This window comes from Physeter macrocephalus, chromosome 15, assembly GCF_002837175.3.
Source record: "Physeter macrocephalus isolate SW-GA chromosome 15, ASM283717v5, whole genome shotgun sequence".
Taxonomy (NCBI): Eukaryota; Metazoa; Chordata; class Mammalia; order Artiodactyla; family Physeteridae; genus Physeter; species Physeter macrocephalus.
The window spans coordinates 48,296-69,673 of NC_041228.1; the positions used below are offsets into that span (position 1 = coordinate 48,296).

General features: G+C 46.9%; 1 protein-coding gene across 8 annotated transcripts in view; it reads left to right on the forward strand.

The window, feature by feature from the left end:
• The first annotated feature begins 6,939 nt into the window (after window positions 1–6,939).
• Window positions 6,940–21,378, forward strand: part of ZNF16 (zinc finger protein 16) — a 32,027-nt gene continuing 17,588 nt past the window's right edge. For 5 of the 8 annotated variants that reach the window (XR_003683455.2, XR_003683456.2, XM_028500641.2 and 2 more), the window contains exons 1-2: window positions 6,940–7,073; window positions 10,084–10,288. Coding sequence is in view for 6 of the 8 variants with exons in the window: in XM_028500641.2 (XP_028356442.1) it covers window positions 10,093–10,288 (196 nt within the window). In the remaining 2 variants the exon portion in view is untranslated. Of the gene's footprint in view, window positions 7,074–7,128; window positions 7,277–7,302; window positions 7,364–10,083; window positions 10,289–21,378 lie in introns of those variants that run through there. The other 3 variants (XM_028500638.2, XM_028500639.2, XM_028500640.2) reach the window with 3 other exon arrangements.

Below are 21,378 nucleotides of genomic sequence, written 5' to 3' on the forward strand. Positions count from 1 at the left end.
GGAAGGGAGTCGAATAGCTGGGCGTGGAACAGAAGAAGGTATCCTTTCCATCTACTACGGCCGAAGGAACACCTCAGGAAGCTCTCATCTTAGAAGAATACAGCAAGCAGCTGCAGGGCCCGGGTCCCCAAGCCCTGCAGGCTGGGTGCCCTGGGATGGGCACAGTTGTTTTCCCCTCAACACTGTGGGGCCTGCTTGAGGGTGGGGACTGGTCTTTATTTGCTTCCATATCCTAAGCATTTCATGTAGACCAGTGGTCACTGCGTGTTTCAAACACTGGCCAACCATGGAGAAATCTCAAGTCACTCGTTCCCTACCTCTTACTTCCAACTCCACACCCTTGGGAAGAAGTTAGGGGGATCAGATTTCTGGGTTGGGGATCACAGGCTTTGACCTAGTGCACCCAGGCTCCAAGGACTGTCAGCTCCCCTAGGTCCCGGCAGCTAAGGGAGCACAGGGCAGTGCGAGGGAGTGCAGGCTGCCCAGAACCCACCTCTACCAGATCCTCCCCGAGGGAGCAGACCTTCCGGTCTTCTGCATGGCATGTATTGTGAGAAAAGCTAGAGAACCAGGATATGGCAGCCCTGAGACCCAGGAAGCAGCAGAGAATCAACGTGGAAGCCGGGAGCCTCACGGAGCTTCCGTTCAACCCACGCGTTCATTCTCACACCTCCAGGTGCTTGGCCCGTAAAGCCCCGGGGGAGGTGGGAGAGGGGCCGGAGCCAGGCTGTCTCAGGCGTGCACACGTGTGGGCGGGAAGTGCAGACAGTCGTCTGTGACATCCCGAACCGAAAGAGCCAGGGCCGGTCTAGCAGTGAGGCTGGGTAAGGTCAGCAGGAAGGGCGTGGAGGGCAGTGAGCTGAGGGGAGTCCGCACGAGGGCATGAAGCATGGACCCCAAGGTCTGAGAGAGACAGTGCATGCACCTGCAGTGAGGCTTTGGGGCGTGCACAGGAGGGCTGCTGGGGAGCCGGAGTCTAGTCCTCAGAATGGGGGGCTGCTTGAAGAGAGCATGGTGTTGGCCACTGGGAACACTTGAGGCCCCAGGTGTAGAATGGGGTTCCCTGGAGAGGAGCGGTGGAGCTGCTGCTGGCACAGTGAGGGAGCCAACTCTGTGGTGTTAAAGCAGTGAGGGGCCTCTGCAGGATGGAGCCATGGGGAGTGAGCAGTGACCCCCCGGGGTCGCATCAAGAAGGCTCCAGAGAACACCCCCAAAGCATCAGTTGGCCACTATTTGGCCTGTTGAAACCATGGTGATGGGCTCCCCCTTTGAAACCGAGAAGGTGGCCCTGATGATACCTGAATCGCCTTTATGACCATTCTTCCCATGTCCTGCAGAAAAGTGCACATCATAAACAAATAGCTCTATGGTTCAGTCCTGCGGGATCTCAGAAATGGTTCTGCTCATATAATCCCATAATCTTTTTACTGAGTAATAACTTAGCCACATCCGTGGTGTCCTCTTCCAAACGTACTTTCTCATTTTTTGTAATATGGGCAGGCTGAGAATTTTCCAAATCTTTACATTCTAGTTCCTTTTTGCTTAACAATGCCTCTTCAATTCACTTCACCCCTCTCACATTTTACTCTAAGAGTCACTCCTTCAACACTTTGCTTATAAATCATCTCAAGTAGGGACTTCCCTGGTGGTCCAGTGGTTAAGACTCCACACCCCCAAAGCAGGGGGCCCAGGTTTGATCCCTGGTCAGGGAACTAGATCCCACATGCCACATCTAAGAGCCCACGTGCCGCTACTAAAGATCCCGTGTGCCGCAACTAAGACCCAGTGCAGCCAAATAAATATTTTTTTTAAATCTCCTCAGCTAAAAATCCAGTTTTATTGCTCAAGTTCTACTTCCCACAAACACAATTCAGCCAAGTTCTTTGCCACTTTATAACCATGGTCACCTTTCTTCAAATTTCCGATAACATGTTCCTCTTTTCCATTTGAGGCCCCACCAGAATGGCCTCTACTGTCCATATTTCTACCGACATTCTATACATGATTACTTATGTATTATTCAAGAAGACGGGACCTCTCTCTACAGCTCTCCTCTTTTCTTTCTGTGTTCTCCCCAGAGCTGCCCTTCACATCCACATTCCTTGCTTGCACCTCAGGACTCCCAGCCTTGACCCACCGCCCAGTTCCAAGGCCACTTCCACATATTTAGACATTTGTTACTCAGCACTCCTCGGCACAAAAATCTTTATGAGTCAGCTTGGGCTATCGTATCATGACACTATTGACTAGTTGGCTTAAAAAATAGGAATTTTTGACTGCGAAGTCCAAGATCAAGGTGGTGGGCAATTCAGTTCCCTGGTGAGGGCTCTTTTCCTGGTTTGCAATCTGACACCTTCTTACAGTCTTCACATGGGGCAGGGGTTGGGAAGGTGGGGGGGAACAGGCCAGAGAGCACCCTCGAGCTCGAATGCTCTGGTCTCTTCCTCTTCTTATAAGGACACTAGTTCCGTCAATGGCCCCGCCCACATGACCTCATCTAAACCTAATTACCTCCCAGAAATCCATCCTCCAGATACCATCACTTTGGGAAGTTAGGCTTCAACATATGAATGTAGGGAGGACACAAACATTCAGTCCATAACAACTAGTTTTGATTTCTTCTTCATTTTTTGCTTTTATCTAGTTTTATGTTTTGGTTTTGTTTTTTAGCAATCAACCATTTAACAGAAATTTTCAGGCTTCACTATATAGTTTGTCTTGTGAAAAGCAATTTTGGATAGTTTTTATGGCCCATTCTTATTTTCAGTTTTTTCCCCCTTTCTTTTCCTTCTAAATTTATTAAATAATTTCTTCTCAATACATTTCTTAGTGGTCTATTATGTATTACAGTAAAAACGCCACCATCTCATGAATTAGTCTAGAATTAAATGATTTTATTGCAAGGTTGATGAAAAATACTACTTTTCACCAATCTGAACTGTCACAGAAAAACAAAGGTAGATGTGCTGACGCTGAGAGGGACAGCCAGTGCTCCTGAGGTGGTGACTTTCTAACCACCAGCCTACACCCCACCCCTGACCAGAACCTGAGGCCCACTGGAGAAGGGGTTTGGGCAGAGACCTGGTCAAAGGCTCTATGATCAACCATATTCTATTCAAACGTGCTTTTCACTGGGCACATTATGGTGGGTTTTTGTCTTGGACATCTATCAGTTTTTTCCTCCTTAGTTTTCTGATGTTGCTGCCTGGTTTTGTGTTGACTGTGTTATTTTCCCCTGTGGTGGACATGCAGAGCCTGCTCGTTCTTCCTGACTGTCTTTGCATTCTCCCTGTCCTTTTCAAACATGAAATTTTACCTGACACTTGCCCATCCAAGCAAAGGTGATGTTTCCAAGTTGCAATGCTGTGAGATGTGGCATGTGGGTCACAGGCACAAGGGATACGTGCGTCTTCAAGGTGTCACCTTGTCCTGTTCCCACTGGCTGAAATGGTGACTGAGCTCTGGGCAGGGTGGAGCCCTCAGGTAGAAGGGGCTTGTGCCCCTCCATCTTCAAGAGGACAGCCACCACAGCCTTGTGGTCTATCACAGAAGACAGAAACAGCCCTCTGCCTCACTGAAGCCAATGTTAGTTTTGAGCCTCTTTACATCAGCTGAGCTTTATTCTAACTAATCCAGTACTTGATACCTGGCAGTAGGTAGGTGCTGAAACAGAACCTACTACATGTGCAGTTGGCTTAATGATCAGGCAGTGAGGGCAGACGTGGTGTTACAGGTGGAAAGCTGGTGACCCTTGCTATGCATGGAAAAGTATTTGGTATGACCCTTGCTTACGATGTATTAGGAGTAGACAACGTGTGACTAAAACTATAACCCTAGAGAAAATGGTTCAGAATTGTTTGGAATGTTGGCAAGGGTTGGTTACTTCTTGCCACTTTCAACAGAGCCCTCCTAGAGAGACTCAGGCTGCGGGAAGGCAGGTGAAGGCACAGGGGGAGGAGAGCAGAGATGGACAAGGGGAGTTTCCCTCTGCCTATGGCCTGTGATTTGTGCTGACCAAGTCTGGTAAGCAGGCCTGGCATTGCAGGTGGCCTCAAGGTACCTTGAGCTGGAGAGAGAGAGGAGGAGGGCAAGCATATAGAGGGCAATAAATAAAAGACAAGGGACCTCGGGCTTTAACCCGTGACTAGATGGGGCCTTTGCATGTGGAACTAAATGGAAGTATGCAGACAAGAAGCTGACCCAGGCTTCCAGCTGTCAGTGAGGAGGCCCCTGTAAATCTGGACAGTCCCAGCCAGGAGAGCCTATCACCTCCCTCCTCAGGCGGGCAAGAGGATGGGTCATGGACAAGGAAGGCCCCCAGAGGGCCAAGTCAGACCTGATGAGGCCCAGGGCCCATAGAGCTCCTCCTGGAGCTGAGTCTGGGTACCGGGTGCTGTCCTGGAGCTCCTCCTTGCCAGGGAGAGGGGCTCCAGCACTCATGTGGAGCTGCCCACAGGAGACTCTGCACACCCTGCACAGAGATGATGGCTAAAGTCACTTACACGTGTGAAATAATTGCATTTAAAATATCTACCAGGGACTTCCCTGGTGGTGCAGTGGTTAAGAATCCGCCTGCCAATGCAGGGGACATGGGTTCGAGCCCTTGTCTGGGAAGATCCCACATGCCGCGGAGCAACTAAGCCCGTGCGCCACAACTACTGAGCCTGTGCTCTAGAGCCCGCGAGCCCCAACTACTCAGCCCATGTGCCAAAACTACTGAAGCCTGCGTGCCTAGATCCCTTGTTCCACAAGAGAAGCCACCGCAATGAGAAGCCCAAACACCACAATGAAGAGTAGCCCCCGCTTGCCGCAACTAGAGAAAGCCCACGCACAGCAACGAAGACCCAATGCAGACAAAAATAAATAAATAAATTTATTTTAAGGAAAAAAAAATATATATATATATCTACAGGGACTTCCCTGGCAGTCCAGTGGTTAAGACTCCACGATTCCAATGCAGGGGGCGCAGGGTCGATCCCTGGTTGGGGAATAAGATCCCACATGCTGCAGCGTGGCCAAAAGATTTTTTCTAATAAATAAATAAATATTAAAAAATAAAATATCTACACAGTGTGCACAACAACCCCACCTCAGACTTTTCCTCGGACCCAGCCAGCATAGTTTGGACACTGCTGTGTTTCCCATCCTCTTTCTCCATACTGCAACTTGGGTGTCAGGGGGCAGGCAACTTGCCCTTTAGTTATAGGACCTTGTGGAGAGGCTGCACCTTGTCCAGAGGGACTCACCTGAGCTGCATCAGGGACTGGATGGGACTTGGGTTGTTCTCTTGGCAAGGGCTGCATACTGCTACAGCAGGTGACTATGTGGGAAGACTGGGAGAAGCAGCTCCTTATCCCTATTATCTGTTTTCCTCTTCCCCTCCGAGTCAGCAAGCGGAAAATCCTCAGCCAAGGAACCCCGGTCCCTGATCACTGCATAGGGGAACCTGCCATACAAACTTGTGACTTTACTTGAGAGAAAAATATTTGAACCTCAAGTGCCAACACCGGCATTACCTAGGCTCCTAGCTCTTCCAGCCCAGCAGTGTGAAGCAGTATCTCATTGTCGTTTAATTTGCATTTCTCTGACGGCTAATCAGCAGAGCATCCTTTCCATCCCAGGGTCTCAAAAATATTTCCTGTGTATTTTTCTGCTAACCTCATTTCTTTACTGTCCATTTTTAGGTCTTTAGTTCATTTAGGAGACTACCACTGTTTGTGTTGTTAGGTAGGGGTCTGGTTTTGTTTTTCTCCATTGCGTGAGGTCATTTTCTCAACACCTTCTGCTAAACAACCCATACTTTTGCCATTTATGGTGGTGCCACTTTTACCATCTATTAAATTCCATCTGTACAAAGTCTGACCCTGAGCTCTTTGTTGTGTCTTGAGTGCTCTTTATTAATTCCCCAGTATTTCGTAGTTTTTGTTGCTATTGTGGAAGATATTTCATTTTTTAAAATATTTGTTTATTTGGCTGCACCGGTCTTAGTTGTGGCACTCGAGACCTTTTTTTAGTTGCGGCATGCGGGATCTAGTCCCCTGACCAGGGGTCGAAGCCGGGCCCCCTGCATTGGGAGCACGGAGTCTTAACCACTGAACCGCCAGGGAAGTCCCAAGACATTTCATTTTTGTTACATTATCTGATTGGTTATTGTTGGTTCGGAGAAATGTTCCTTTTTCTAACTTCTTAAGGATAAATGCTTTTGTCTTCTTTAATAAAGAAAAAGTATTTAAGGCGATATAGTCATATATATTTTTCTCTGAAAATATTCAGTAGATATTATATATTTTGCACTTTACACTGGGTTCCGTGGGTGTGAGAATGAAGTGTTTTGCTTTTCATTGCTTTATAAATAGTCTGTAATTTTACAGCTAGTATCATTTTTGATTCAAAGGTTATGTAGACAGTGTTTCGTAAACTCCAATAGTTAGAGTTTTGGGAGTCAACTTTTTATTATGTATTTCTATTCTAATTTTGGTAGTTTAAAATGCATACTTTAAAATATTTGTATTCTTTATGTCTAACTGTATAATCAATTTTTGTAAATGTTCCATGGACAGTCCCACGAAATGTATATTATCTACTTAAGGAATCTGAGTTTTTCCATATCTGTCGAATCATTTACTGATTGAGGGATTCAGTTTCTTCCACGTGCATCATCATGTTTTTATCAAGCAAAACCTGTTCCGATTCTAGGTACCTGTGTATCTAAGTCCCTAGTTCTCCCTGCATTTATAATCGCTTGTCTTTTTTTAGGTAGTTGCCACCCTGGTTAGTTGCACGAACCGACTCTGATCGCGGGGCTCCCGGCGGCTCCTAGCACCTCGCGGGGGTCAAGTATGGATCCACAGAGTCGCTCGTCCTCCCGCGGTCTAGAGCGGCCACACTGGGCTGGGCTGGGTGGGTCCGCGAGCCGGAAGTCAAGGCGGGACTTCCGGGGTCCACCTAAGGGCTGAGTGGCCTGGGTCACGCGACCTTGCTCTCTTCCCGGAGCAATTCCCGGAGTTGGCGATTGGCGCGGTGGCGTTTCGGCGTTGCTGACGGCGCTCCCTCGTGACTCCGATGCCGCCGCGGTGGGTGCCGGCCCCGGGAGGCCTAGGCTCGGTGCGCGGGGGGGCCGTAAAGGGGCGTGGGCGGGTCACAGCCTTCGAGGGCCTTTCTCGGGAGGGCGTGCGAGGGGCGCCCTGAGAGGGTACGCGGCGGAGCCGAGCCATCCCTGACCTGGAGCCGAGCTGCGGGACCGCGTGGCGAGGCTGCCACAGTGCGACGGGCAAGTGTGCGCGAATAGTGTCCTGACGCGCGGGGTTGGGGCGGAGGAAGGGCCTCAGGAATTGGTGCGAACGTCGGAACTGTACGGAGCCGGGTGAGAAATGAATGGGGTTGTCGCTTGGCGCCAGGTGTCCTCCCTGGAGGCCCAGTCGGTGGTGGATTCGCCCTCCAGGTGGAGAAGGGGCTCTGGGGATGGGGAGGAATTTATTCTCCCCCAGGGGAGTGGGACTGAGGCTGGGTCATGCCCATCCCGTGGATGCCTGCTATGGATAAGTGGCTGCTGGTCTTCACAGTTGTATTTTTGCTTAGCACCGGGTTGAGCCCTTAGCCAGGAGAATCAGCTTCCAAGCGCTCTGGTAGAATCCAATTCCTGAGGTTGCTTTTTCTTTGCTGACTGTTCTTAGGTCTTGGAGGCCCCACTTCTTGCATATGACCCGTGCATCTGAGTCAGCAACGTCTCATGTGATTAGATTGGGTCCACCAGGATAATCCAGGCCCTTAAACTTAATTTCCTCTGCAAAATCTCTTTCGCTGTGTAGTGTAGGTTCTAGGGATAGGATGTGGACACGGGTGAGGAGGAGCAATCTGCTACCATGGATTCAGTCTATGTTCTCCTGGGCAAGATCCCACAAATACTGAAGTGAGAAAAACAAAATGTAGAATGAGCTTAGTTTTCGGGGCTTCCCTGTTGGTGCAGTGGTTAAGGATCCGCCTGCCAATACAGGGGACCCAGGTTCCAGCCCTGGTGTGGGAAGATCCCACATGCCGCAGAGCAACGAAGCCCGTGCGCCACAACTACTGAGCCTGCGCTCTAGAGCCCGCGAGCCACAACTACTGAAGCCTGGGCGCCTAGAGCCCACGCTCCGCAACAAGAGAAGCCACTGCAATGAGAAGCCCACACACCACAACAAAGAGTTGCCCCCACTCACTGCAACGAGATAAAGCGCGCGTGCAGCAACAAAGATCCAACTCAGCCCTAAATAAATAAATAAATAATTTTTTAAAAAATGAGCTTAGTTTGGTACAATTTATAATAAAAAGGCAAAGAAAAAATACACATATTTGTTTGTGTAAGCTTAGAGTAATCAGGAAGGACACGTTGGAAACTGGGAAGGGGTAATGTGGCTGGCTGGGAGATGTTTCACCTTAAGTCCTCTTTAGCCTTTTGAACTTTGAGCCATATGACTGTGCCCCTATTCAGAAACAGTGATGATAAGTTCAAGATTTTAAAATTAAATGAACTGAATAAATGTTACAAATGATTGACTCTCCCCTTGGAAGAAAGTGAAGGTTCGCCCCGTGGAAGTAGCATCTTCTCTGTCTGCTGCTACATGGATGAGTGCCTTGAGTCAGTGCTTTCCCTGCTTTCAATCTTATGCACCCATCCCTCTGAGTGCCCGCACCAGGTGAATCTTCCGAAGATGTTTCATTAGTTCTGTCTCCCAATGTAGGAATGTGGCTGGTGCCTCACTTTCATCGGGCAGTCAAGACCTCTTATAGTCTGTCCCCCAGCAACTGTCTCTGAGCTCTGTTCACACCTCTGCCCCATCTCACCCTTGCCTTCTTCTACCTTTCCAGCCAGGCATGGCCTAAACCCTCTCTTCTCTGGGCCTGGTTAAATGCCCACCTGCCCCAGGCTCCACCCTTTCTCTGCTACCTGTGCCCAGAGCACTTGCCCATCTCACTGATGCATTTGCTATTATCTGTCTCCCCAATGAAACCCGTGAGGGTGATGGTCACATTGTCCCTGGAATAGACACTGGCATATAGTGGGTGTTTTGGAAACACTGAAAGCATGTGTCCCAAGAGGAGAAATTCAGTCCAAGGGTTGGTAGGCAGTGTCTACAATGGGCTTCTGCCTCATCTTTTCCACCCCTGAAGGGCAGACGGGTCACTGTTACCTCCTCATGGTACAATACGAATTAAGGGGCCGAGGGATGTTGCCCCACTCCCAGATGGGCTGCTGGGCAGGGCATGGTGCATTTGCTCAGAGACAGGGCAGTGGGGGGGTGGAGGAAATCAGTAACTTGGTCCATGTGGGGGACCCATCATGTGTCTGGGTGGGAATGTCCTGTCCCTTGCTCAGAGAGACCACTTAAACCTGGAGATGATCCCAGGTTTGAGAGTCTTCACGGGATAAATGATGTTGATGCCTCAGGACTGGACAGATTAACCAGGGAAGTTGGTATAGATGCAGAAGTAAACCCTGGAGCACCAACGTGAAGAGAGAGATAAGGAGGAGTCTGGGAGGGAGCCACTGGTGCAGTGGGAGGACAGCCCAGGAGGTTGGGGATGGGGACACCCACTCTGGATGCTGCCAGGGGGACACAACTCAGGGCTGACCAGTAGGGTGGCACTGTGATGACTTTGTGCATGTCTGCAGCTCAGGCTACCCCTGGCAGCCCAACCTTTGGAGTTGCTGCTCCCCCGTGAGTGGGTCCGGTGGTCCACTTTCAGGGCATTGTGTCAGGAACACGCCCACCACAGCAGGCGCAGGCTCCATAGGAGCTGCTTTCCTCTTATCAGGGAAAGCTTGGGCCCTTCCAGGTGGTGCCAACAAGGCACTGTGTGCTCACCTTGCTCTGTGGTCAGCATCTCGCCATTTCCTGCCTGTGGCCCTGGCTTGTGAGTCTGTGTCCCCATGGCCAGCTGACCCTTCCCTTGGTTCCAAGATCCGGGAATGTGGTGCCAATCACCAGGCCTTCCAGAGGTCTCAGGCTGCAGGGGTGAAGGAAGTGACCCCTGCCTGGTGGGTGGGTGAACCCCTGGAGTTAGCCCCTCTGCACACTCACCTGTGTCCTTGCTGGTCTCCAGGTCCCAGCCATGCCCAGCCTCAGAGTACGCCCTGAAGAGGCAGAAATGGAGCTCTCAGTCCCTGGACCATCTCCTTGGATCCCCGGAACACAGGCCTGTGTGAGTGATGCTCCCGCTGTGACCCACCCTGGATCTGCACTTCATGGTCCCCTCTGCTGTGGTGACGCTGAGCCAGAAGCCACCCCGCCTCACCATCAGCATCCAGGTACTGGGTGTGAGTTCCCTACTGATGCCCTTGTTCTGAGGAGACTTTGTCTACATCACCCTTCACTTACCTCATGAGGTGTGTGTGTCACCATTAGGGGCAGAGTGCCTTGTGGACTTGAGGGGCCAAGGCTGGAGGTCAAGGGGCCAAGAGAGGAAATTGGCCTGGCACCTGGCTGCCCTGGTGCCCTGAGTGGGACACTGCTTTCCTCAGCTGACATAGAGGGGTGTGACATCATGGTCACCAGCTGAGCCCTGCCTAACTTACTCACCAGGCTGGTGGTAGTCCATGCCTTCAGGTCTCTGCCCTAATCCAAGCCTTGGCCCTGTTCCATTCACACTGCCCAGCTGCTCCCATCCCCGTCAGATACCAGAGAGTCCTTCCTGCACACCACTCACTAACTCACTTCTTCTGTGGACCTCTCAGCAGTGATCAGGATGGTTACTCATTGTTAGCTTTCCTTACTGGGATCTGATGGTGGCTGTTTTACAAGAAGACACTCTTAACTACATGGGGCCTTTTACCATACTCAGGACATCTGGGCAGAGTACCCTGTTCAGACCCTGTGTGGCCAGGGAAGGTTGGGCTAAGGGTAGAGATGGCGCAAGGCAATCCTAGGTGTGTTGGAGGGAGGAGATGGATAGAGGATGAAAAACATGACAGAGCCAAAGAAGTGGCCCTGAGGGACAGAGCCAAAAAAGTGGCCCTGAGGGACAAAGCCTGCTGCCACATGGCCAGGGATATACCAGGCAGAGAATGGTGAGTTAGGCCAGGACTCTTGCTCCAGGAAAAAAACAGATTGATGGTAGCTCATGTTTTAAAAGCCATTTTGCTATAGAGCAAAATGGTGGAGTAGGCAGCTCCAAACACCCCTTTCTCCACGTAAACTATTTTTAAAAAAAAACAAGTAGAAGCTATCAGGACCAACTTTGTCAGAAATCTAGAAAACAGGTTTACACAACCAAGCAAATGCTGAGTCAAGAAAAAGGCAACTTAAGATGGAAAGCTTTACAAACACTCCCTGGTTCAGCAGCATATTGAAAGTGAGCAGCCTGTGTTCCCAGTGTGGGACCTTTTCCCTGGTTCCAGAAGGAACAGAGCAGAACTTATTCAGAAATTATTTTCTTTGTTCTCATCTGTGTGAGGTTGGATAAAGAATCAATGCAGGGCTTCTCTGGTGGCGCAGTGGTTGAGAGTCCGCCTGCCGATGCAGGGGACACGAGTTCGTGCCCCGGTCCGGGAAGACCCCACATGCCGCGGAGCGGCTGGGCCCGTGAGCCATGGCTGCTGAGCCTGCGTGTCCAGAGCCTGTGCACCACAACCGGAGAGGCCACAATGGTGAGAGGCCCGCGTACCGCAAAAAAAAAAAAAAAAAAAAAAAAAAAGAATCAATGCAAAGTGTTTGTCCCTGTGTTGCCTAACTCAGAACTTACTCAGCAGAAAAGTGGTGAGCTCAAAAACACTGAAAGGTGAACTAAAATCCCACAGCCACTTGGGACATCAGTTAACAGTATAGTTGACCTCCTAAAGCCTAGGAGGGAAAGTTGGAGAAATGAGGGCATTCAAAAGCACCCTTGTATATCAGGGAATTTAGAAAGCCACGTACCTGCCCAGGATAGGATATATACTCAGAAAAGACCTATGAAAAACAAAAAGAAAGAAAGAAAGAAAGAGAGAGAGGGAGGGAGGGAGGCAGGAAGGAAAAGAAAGAAAAGAAAGAAAGAAAGAGTCTATGAAGATTGTAGCATAACCTGTAGCTGATCTCCAAGATTAATGAAAGCAGGAAGCCACAGCAGAGTAATAGTGTTAGTGTCCCAGGAGAGCCAACCCACAAAGGCTGGGAGAGGTGTATTATTTTTATTTTACTGTTAGTGTTCAAGGAACTCTCCATTCAAACAGTAGCTGTACACAAGCTAAAGAAACAAGAGACCTTGGTGACCACTCATGACAAGGAATGCAGTCTTTGCAAAAGTAGTTTGGAAAGTGACTAAAAGAACAGATGACTGGAGCCTCCAACAATTAAGAATAGCAAACCCTGGAGGCAGGAGAGACTGATATACAGAGTTATCACAGTAAATATTCAAATGTCCAGTTTTTAACAAAAAATCATAAAGAATACAAATAAGCAGGAAAATATGGCTGGCCCATTCAAGGGAAAAAAATTAATTGGCAGAAGTGTCCCTGAAAAAGCACAGATACTTGACAGACTAAATCATCTGTCTTAAATGTACTCAAAGATCTGAAAGAAACCATGGTCAAAGAACTAAAAACTAAGTATGAACAAAATGAGAAAATCAGTAGAGATAAATATACAATTTATATTTTATTTATTATAAAAAGAAACAGAGTGTAAGTCCTAGAGCTGGGACTTCCCTGGTGGTCCAGTGGTTAAGACTCCACGCTTCCACTGCAGGGGGCATGGGTCCAATCCCTGGTCTCCTACATGCCATGTGGTGCAGCCAAAAATTTTTAAAAAATGAAGTCCTAGACGTGAGAATTACAATAACTGAAATGAAGAGTCTGCTGGAGGGTTTCAACAGCAGATTTGAGCAGGCAGTAGAATCAGTGAACTTGAATATAGACAATTGAAGTTATCCAGTCTGAGGAGCAGGAAAAAAAAAAGGTTGAAGAAAAGTGAACAGAGCCTAACAGACTTCTGGGATACCATCAAGGGAACCGACACACATAATGGAGGCCAAGAAAGAAGGGAGAGAGAGAAAGGGGCAGAAAGAATATTTGAATAGTAGCCAAAACATCTTAAATTTCATGAAAGACATGAACCTACACATCCAAAAAGCTCAGCAAACTCTGACTAGGACAGATTCAAAGAGATCCACACCAAGACTCATTATAATCAAATTGTCGAAAGACTGAATCTTGAAGACAACAAGAGAGAAGCAACCCGTCTTGTATAAGACATCCTCAATAAAATTAACAGCCAGTTTCTCATCAGAACCCTTGGAGGTTGGAAAGTAGTGGGATGACATATTTAAACTGCTGGGAGAATGAAACTGCCAACTAAGAATTCTTCATCTGGCAAAATTACCTTTCAGAGTGAAGGCAAAGTTAAGATATTCTCAGATAAACAAAAGCTGAGGATGTTTATTACCAATAGACCTGCTCTGTAGGAAGTGTCAGAGGGAGGGGCTTCGCTGGTGGTCCAGTGGTTAAGAATCCACCTTCCAGGGCTTCCCTGGTGATGCAGTGGTTGAGAATCTGCCTGCCAATGCAGGGGACACAGGTTCGAGCCCTGGTCTGAGAAGATCCCACATGCTGCGAAGCAACTAGGCCCGTGAGCCACAACTACTGAGCCTGCGTGTCTGCAGCTTGTGCTCCGCAACAAGAGAGGATGCGACAGTGAGAGGCCTGTGCACCGCGATGAAGAGTGGCCCCCGCTTGCCACAACTAGAGAAAGCCCATGCACAGAAACGAGACCCAACATAGCCAAAGATAAATTAATTAATTAATTAATTTTTTTAAAAAAAGAGAGAATCCACCTTCCAATGCACAGGATATGCGTTCGATCCCTGGTTGGGGAACTAAGATCCCACATGCTGCAGGACAGCTAAGCCCACATGCTCTGGAGCCCACACGCCACAACTAGAGAGCCCACGCACTGCAACTACTGAGTCCACTTGCTCTGGAGCCTGCGCACCCCAGCTAGAGAGAAGCCCACATGCCACAACGAAAGATCCCATGTGCTGCAACTAAAGCCTGATGCAGCCAAATAAATAAATATTTTTTTAAAAGAAGAAGAAGAAGTGTCAGAGGGGTTCTTACACATTAAGGTAAAAGGATATTAGACAGGAACTCAAAGCCATACAAAGAACTAAAGAACTCTGGTAAAATTAACCACATAGGTAAGGGTAAAAGCTAATATTATTGTATTTTTGGTTTATAAACCCTCTTTTTATTTCCTATATGATTTAAAAGACAAATGCATAAAAATAATCATAAACCTATACTATTGAACATACAGCATATAAAGAAACATTTGTGACAGCAACCTCGTAAAGGTGGGAACATATCTGTATAGGAGCAGAGTTTTTGTATGCTGTTGTGGCTAAGTTGGTAACAGTTCAAACTCGATGGCTCTATTCTGGGGATTTAATGTACAGCATGGTGACTGTAGTTAATAATGTACACTTGGCAATTGCTAAGAGAGTAGATCTTAAAAGTTCTCACCACACAAACATACACAGAAAATAGTAACTATGTGAGGTGATGGATGTGTTAACTAACCCTATGGTGGTCATCATTTTGCATATATACATGTATCATATCATCCCATTGTACACCTTAAATTTACATGATATTATACGACAATTATATTTCAATAAAGCTGGGGGCAGGGGACCAAAAAAGCTGAGGGGGGTGGGAAACCAAACCAGATTGTTTTAGGATGTTAAGATATTAATTATAATCCCCATGATACCACTAAGAAAATATCTTTAAAGTATACACAAAAGGAATAAAAAAGAAAATGGTACATTACAAAAATTAAACTGAGGGACTTCCCTGGTGGCACAGTGGTTAAGAATCCGCCTGCCAATGCAGGGGACGTGGGTTCGAGCCCTAGTCCGGGAAGATCCCACATGCCGCAGAGCAATGAAGCCCGTTTGCCACTACTCCTGAGCCTGAGCTCTAGAGCCCATGAGTCACAACTACTGAGCCTGTGAGCCACAACTGCTGAAGCCCGTGCTTGTAGAGCCCGTGCTCCACAACAGGAGAAGCCACTGCAATGAGAAGCCCGCACACCGCAACAAAGAGTAGCCCCCGCGTGCCGCAACTAGAGAAAGCCCACGTGCAACAACAAAGACCCAACGCAGTCAAAAATTAATTAATTAATTAATTTAATTTTAAAAACCTGTTGCAAGAGAAAAGAAGGGCATTATATTTGATAAAGGGGTCAATTAACAAAAGAAGATACACTGTTTTTGATAAATGTAAACACCAAAAAAGAACCCCAAGATATATGAAGCAAACAGATTTGAAGGGAGAAATAGATACTTCTACAGTAGTTGGAGACTTCAATACCTCACTTCCAAAAGTCGATAAAAACATCTAAACAGAAGTTCAGTAATGAAACAGGGAAATTGAACAACACTATAAACTAACTAGACCTAATAGACATAGATATACCATCCACCCAAGGGAGCAGATACACATTCTTCTCAAGTGCATATGGAACATTCGCCAACGTAGACCATATGTTAGACCACAAAACCAGTCTCAGTAAATGTTGAAATAATGTAAAGTATCATCATCAACAAATAACTGCAGGAAAATGGAAAATTCACAAATATGTAGAAATAAAACCACACACTCTTAACCAATTGGTCAAAGAAGAAATCACAAGGGAAGTTAGAACATACCTACAGACAAATGAAAACAAAACCACAAACTACCAAAACTTACAGGATGCAGGGAAGGCAATGACAAAGAGGAAATTTACAGCAGTAAATGCCTACATTAAAGAGGAAGAAAGATCTTAAATCAATAACGTAACTACATCTTAAGGGTCTACAAGAAGAGCAAACTAAACCCAAAGCTAGCAGAAGGAAGGAAATAATAAACATTAGAGCAGAAATACAGAATGGAAAAACAATAGAGAATCAATGAAATTAAAAGTTGGTTTTTTGAAATGATCAACAAAATTGACAAACCTTTAAAATGACCAAAAAAAAGAAGACACAAATAACGAAAATCAAATGAAAATGTGATGGGGACATTACTGCCAACCTTCCAAAAGTGAAATGGAGTTAAACTGTTGGACACCAACAAATTAGATAACCTACATGAAAGAGATAAATTCCTAAAGAAAGACAGATTACCAGGAGTGACTCAAGAATAGGTAGAAAATCTGAACAGACTTAATTAACGATTGAATCAGTGACTTTAAAAACTAACAAAGAAACATTCCAGGACCAAGTGGCTTCACTGGTGAATTCTACCAAACATTTAAAGAAGGATTAATACTAAGTTTTCTCAAACTCTTCCAAACTATAGAAGAGAAAGGAAAGTCGAATAAAGATATCACAGGAAAAGAAAATTATGTATTAAGACATTTTATGGCTATATATGCAAAACCCTCAACAAAATGCTGGCAAACTGAATCCAGCAGCACATTAAAAGTATTATATCCTGTGACCAAGTGGGATGTAACCCAGGAATACAAGAGTGGTTCAACATAAGAACTAATCAGTGTCATTTACCGCATTAATGGAATGAAGGAGAAAAGCTATAATCATCTCAATTGATGCAAAAAAATGTATTTGGCAAAACCAAATACATTTTCACGATAAAAACACTGAGGGAGGGCTTCCCTGCTGGCGCAGTGGTTGAGAGTCCACCTGCCGATGCAGGAGACATGGGTTCGTGCCCTGGTCCGGGAAGGATCCCACATGCCGCGGAGCGGCTGGGCCCGTGAGCCATGGCCGCTGGGCCTGCACGTCCGGTGCCTGTGCTCCGCTACGGGAGAGGCCACAACAGTGTGAGGCTCAGGTACTGCAAAAAAAAGCCTGTGCTCCACAATGGGAGAGGCCACAACAGTGAGAGGCCCGCGTACCGCAAAAAAAAAAACACTGAGGGAACTCAATACAAGGCAACATTTCAACATGATAAAGGGCATTCATGAAAAACCCATAGCTAACATCATATACATTTGTGAAAGATTAAAAGCTTTTCCCCAAAGATCAGGAAAATATTTCTGCTTTCACCTGTGCTATTCAGTATTGTACTGGAAGTTCTAACCAGAGCAATCAGGCAAGAAAAACAAATAAAAGGCATTCAAATTGGGAAAGAAGAAATAAAACTACCTCTGGTTGCCTAAGGCATGATCCTATATATAGAAAATAACAAAGAATCCATTAAAAAACTACTAGAGCTAATAAATGAATTCAGCAAAGTTGCAGGGTACAAGTCAACACAAAATCACTTGTGTTTCTGTACACCAACAATGTACAATCTGAAATGGAAATTAAAACAATTCATTTATAATAGCATCAAAAAGAAAAAAAATCTACAAATAAATTTAAACAAGTGGGTGAAAAATGTGTTGGCTGAGAACTGCAAATCATGGCCATAAGAAATTAAAGGATACCTGGGACTTGCCTGGTGACGCAGTGGTTAAGAATCTGCCTGCCAATGCAGGGAACACAGGTTCAAGCCCTGGTCCAGGAAGATCCCACATGCCACGGAGCAGCTAAGCCCATGTGCCACAACTACTGAGCCTGTGCTCTAGAGCCCGCAAGCCACGACTACTGAGCCCACATGCCACAACTACTGAAGCCTGCGCACCTAGATCCCATGCTCCGCAACGAGAGAAACCACCGCAACGAGAAGCCCATGCACTGCAACGAAGAGTAGTCCCCACTCGCCACAACTAGAGAAAGCCTGTGCACCGCAACTAGAGAAAGCCCACGCGCAGCAATGAAGACCCAATGCAGCTGTAAATAAATAAATAAATAAATAAATAATTTTTTTTTTAAAAAAAAGAAAGAAAGGGTACCTAAATAATTGAAAAGACGTGCCATGTCCATGGATTGGCCTTAATAGTGTTATGATGTCAGTGCTATCCAGAGCAACCTACAGATTCAATACAATCCATGTCAAAATTCCAACAGCCTTTTTTCAGAAATGGAAAAGTCAGTCCTCAAATTAATATGGAATTCAAGGGGCCCCAAATAACCAAAACAAGCTTGAAAAATAACAAAGTCACAGAACTCATTTTTCCCAGTTTCAAAACTTACTACAAAGCTTCAGTAATCAAAACAGTTTGGTACTGACATAGGATAAGCATACAGAACAATGGAATAGAATTGAGAGTCTAGAAGTAAGCCCATACATCTGAGGCCAATTGATTTTCAACCAGTGTGTCAAGACCATTCGGTAAACAGAGAGAACTCTGTTAAATAAATGATGCTGGGACAAGTAGATTTCCATGTGCAGAAGAGTGAACTTGGCTCCCTACCTCATGCCATATGCAAAAATTAACTCAGAATCATCCAACTACCAAATTCAAGAACTGAAGTCATAAAACTGTTAGAAGAAAACATTACATTTTCATAACATTGGGTTTGGCAGTGGATTCTTAGATACAACACCAAAAGCATGAACAACAAACGAAAAAGGTAAATTGGACTTCATCAAAATTAAAGACTTCAGGGCATGAAAGGACATTCTGAAAAATGAAATGACATCCTGCACAATGTGAGAAAATCTTTGCAAATTGTATATCTGGCAAAGGTCTAGTACCCAGAATATATAAAGGACTCTTACAACTCAACAACAAAAGACAAACAAGCCACTCTTTAAATGAGCAAGGGACTTGAATAAACATTTCTCCAAAGAAAATATACAAATGACCAACTAGCAAACAAAAAGATGCTCAAATTCATCAGTGATTTGAGAAATGAAATCAAAACCCGAGTAAGATTACCACTTCACACCCACTAGCATGGCTGTAATAATAAAGTAAATAATTAACAAGTGCTTTCAAGGATTTGGAGATACTGGAACCCTCATATATTGCTGGTGGGAATGTAAAATGGTACAGCCACTCTGGAGTACAATTTGGCATTTCCTTGAAAGTTTAAACATAGCATTACCATATGACCCAGCAATTCCACTGCTAGATATATGCGCAAAGAATTCAAGGCAGATACCCAAACAAGTACATGTACATCGTGTTCATAGCACTATTCACAATAGCCAAGAGGTGTAAACACCCCAGACATCCATCAGTGGATGAATGTGTAAGCCAAATGTGCTTTATCTACACCATGGAATATTATTCAGTCAAAAAAGGGAGTGAAGCTCCCTTATTTACACCTGCTGCAGTGTGCCTCAAAAGTCACATATCATATGATTTCATTCATATAAGATGTCAGGAAGTAGGTAAATCCATGGAGACAAAATGCAGGTTTGTGGTTACCAGGAGCTGGGGGCCAGGAGATAAAGGAGATAAACTAGTGCATAGGGGCTTTGGGGTGATGGAAATGTCTTGGGACAAGATAAAGACATTGATCACACAACATTGTAAATGCACTAAATGCCACTGAATTGCTCATTTCAAACAGTTAATTTTATGTTTATCAATTTCACCTCAACAAACTATTAAGTAAAATGAAAACAGAGCCCCTGTGGGAGATGGGAGACTAACGGAGCCCCCGCCCGAGGCTGTGGTGCTGCTGGGGTCTGTGTGGCAGATGGCAGGGTGAGCACTGGAGAGCCACGGCTCTGTCCCTCAACAGCCACAGCCACACGTGCCGCTCACAAGCGTGGCTTTGATGGGGGTACTTTTTCACAAACATGGAAGCAACTAATCATAAAGGTCTTTAGTGTTGTCTCTCAGGAAATCTAACAGGTTTGCTGTGTGCTGGAAGGGCTCAGAGTCTTCACCCTTTTCTCCATTTGGTGTCACACTTGCGGGGGCAGCACGGACAGTGCAAACAAGTGTATTTGTTTTCAAATCTTTTCCTTCACCATTAAACCCAATTTTGTTTTTAAGATTTGTCTTAAAGGAAGCCATATTTCTATGACTTTATATTTCCTTTCAAAAGAGGAACTTTCATTATTTTTCCAATAGTTCTTATGTTGCAGAGGAGAATTGTATCCAGTTTAGCAAATCAGAAATGCCCTCCATCATCCTCACCTCACTCGCTCTTGTTTCCCGTCTCAGTAAACTTCTTCCAGGTCAACAGTAGCTCTGGCTCAAAAACCAGTTCCTATTGCTACCACCTCCTGAGCCACAGTAGTGACCTTACCTCAGTCAGGGTTCAGCATGCCATGGCCTACAGGCCAGATCCAGCTAGCCAGTCGTTTGGGGCCTGCAAGCAAAGAACAGTTGAAGGTTTTTTAAGGATTATAACAAAGCAGACCATATGACAGAGACCGTGCAGCCACAAAGCCCAAGATGGTCCCTCTGTGACCCTTTATGGAAAAGCTCCGTCCCTTCCCCACATGGAACCAGGAGAGGGCGCAGCCCCCCGGATCAGTCATGGGATGCAGCGGGGGACATAGTGAGCCCTGTGTCATCCCATCCAGACCCTTGTTTCCTTCAGTGACCTGCCTGTCTGTCCCTGCAGCCCTCCCTGTCTGTCCACCTGCCTGTCTGTCCCTGCAGCCCTCACTGTGCCTCCCCCAACCACCGTCAGTCAGTCCAGCAGCATGTGGACATTACCACAGGTGCCCAGGGGCTGGGGCTCTGGGAGAAGATGGTAGCCCACGTGCAGCGAGTGATGATAGGCCTGCCTGAGGGTCAGCAGGAAGGCGAAGCACGGTGCCTGCATCTGTGTGCTGGCCACATGGCCAAGCTCCAAGGAGGGGGTCCTGGCAGAGACTCTATGCAGGGGCTTCCAGCTGGGCCGTGGGTCAGGTGACCGGAACGTGAACTGTCACCACCAGACACGTGGGCGTGGTAGGCACACAGGCTGAGCATATGGCCAATCTGGGTCTGCACTGAGATCCAAGCGTAACAGAAGCCTCCAGTCGGGGTTGGGGAGACAGACTGCTATTGTGGTAGATTGAAGTTCCAGGTGGGGAGAGGCAGTTGTCTTGAGCTGAGGGGCAGGTCAGAGGGCAGCAGGCCCACGGAGGCTGGAGGTAGGGAGGGGGTGTCCTTCACCCACCCACTCAGCACCACTGGGTGGCCCCAGCCGTGGGACACGGAGCCCTGTCGGGGGCAGTGGTCAGAGAAGTCCTCTCCTGTGAGGTGATTGAGCCAAGACCGGCAGAAGGGAAGGGAAGGGGGGAGCGTGAGGGCCATCGGGGGAGGGCAGACCCCAAGGTGAGTGGGTCCTTCCTGCTCAGGAGAAGCAGCAGCAGAGGGGGGTAGGTTGTCAAAGTGCTCTTGTCGCCAGACTGCTGTGGGCGGGAGGGGAAGGTGGGAGGCCAGGTAAGCTGCTCCCCATCCAGGCAGGAGCAAAGGGTGGTTTGGCCTGGATGTCTCAGTTATAACGAGAGAGAGATCCAGTAGAGCAGTGTTTCCTTGTCCTTCAGGTGTGAAAAAGGGGGTGCCTCCCGGTGAGACAAGCAGCCTTGTGCACGTCTCTGTCACAGGATGGATGCAGCAGCTGAACCCTGGTACC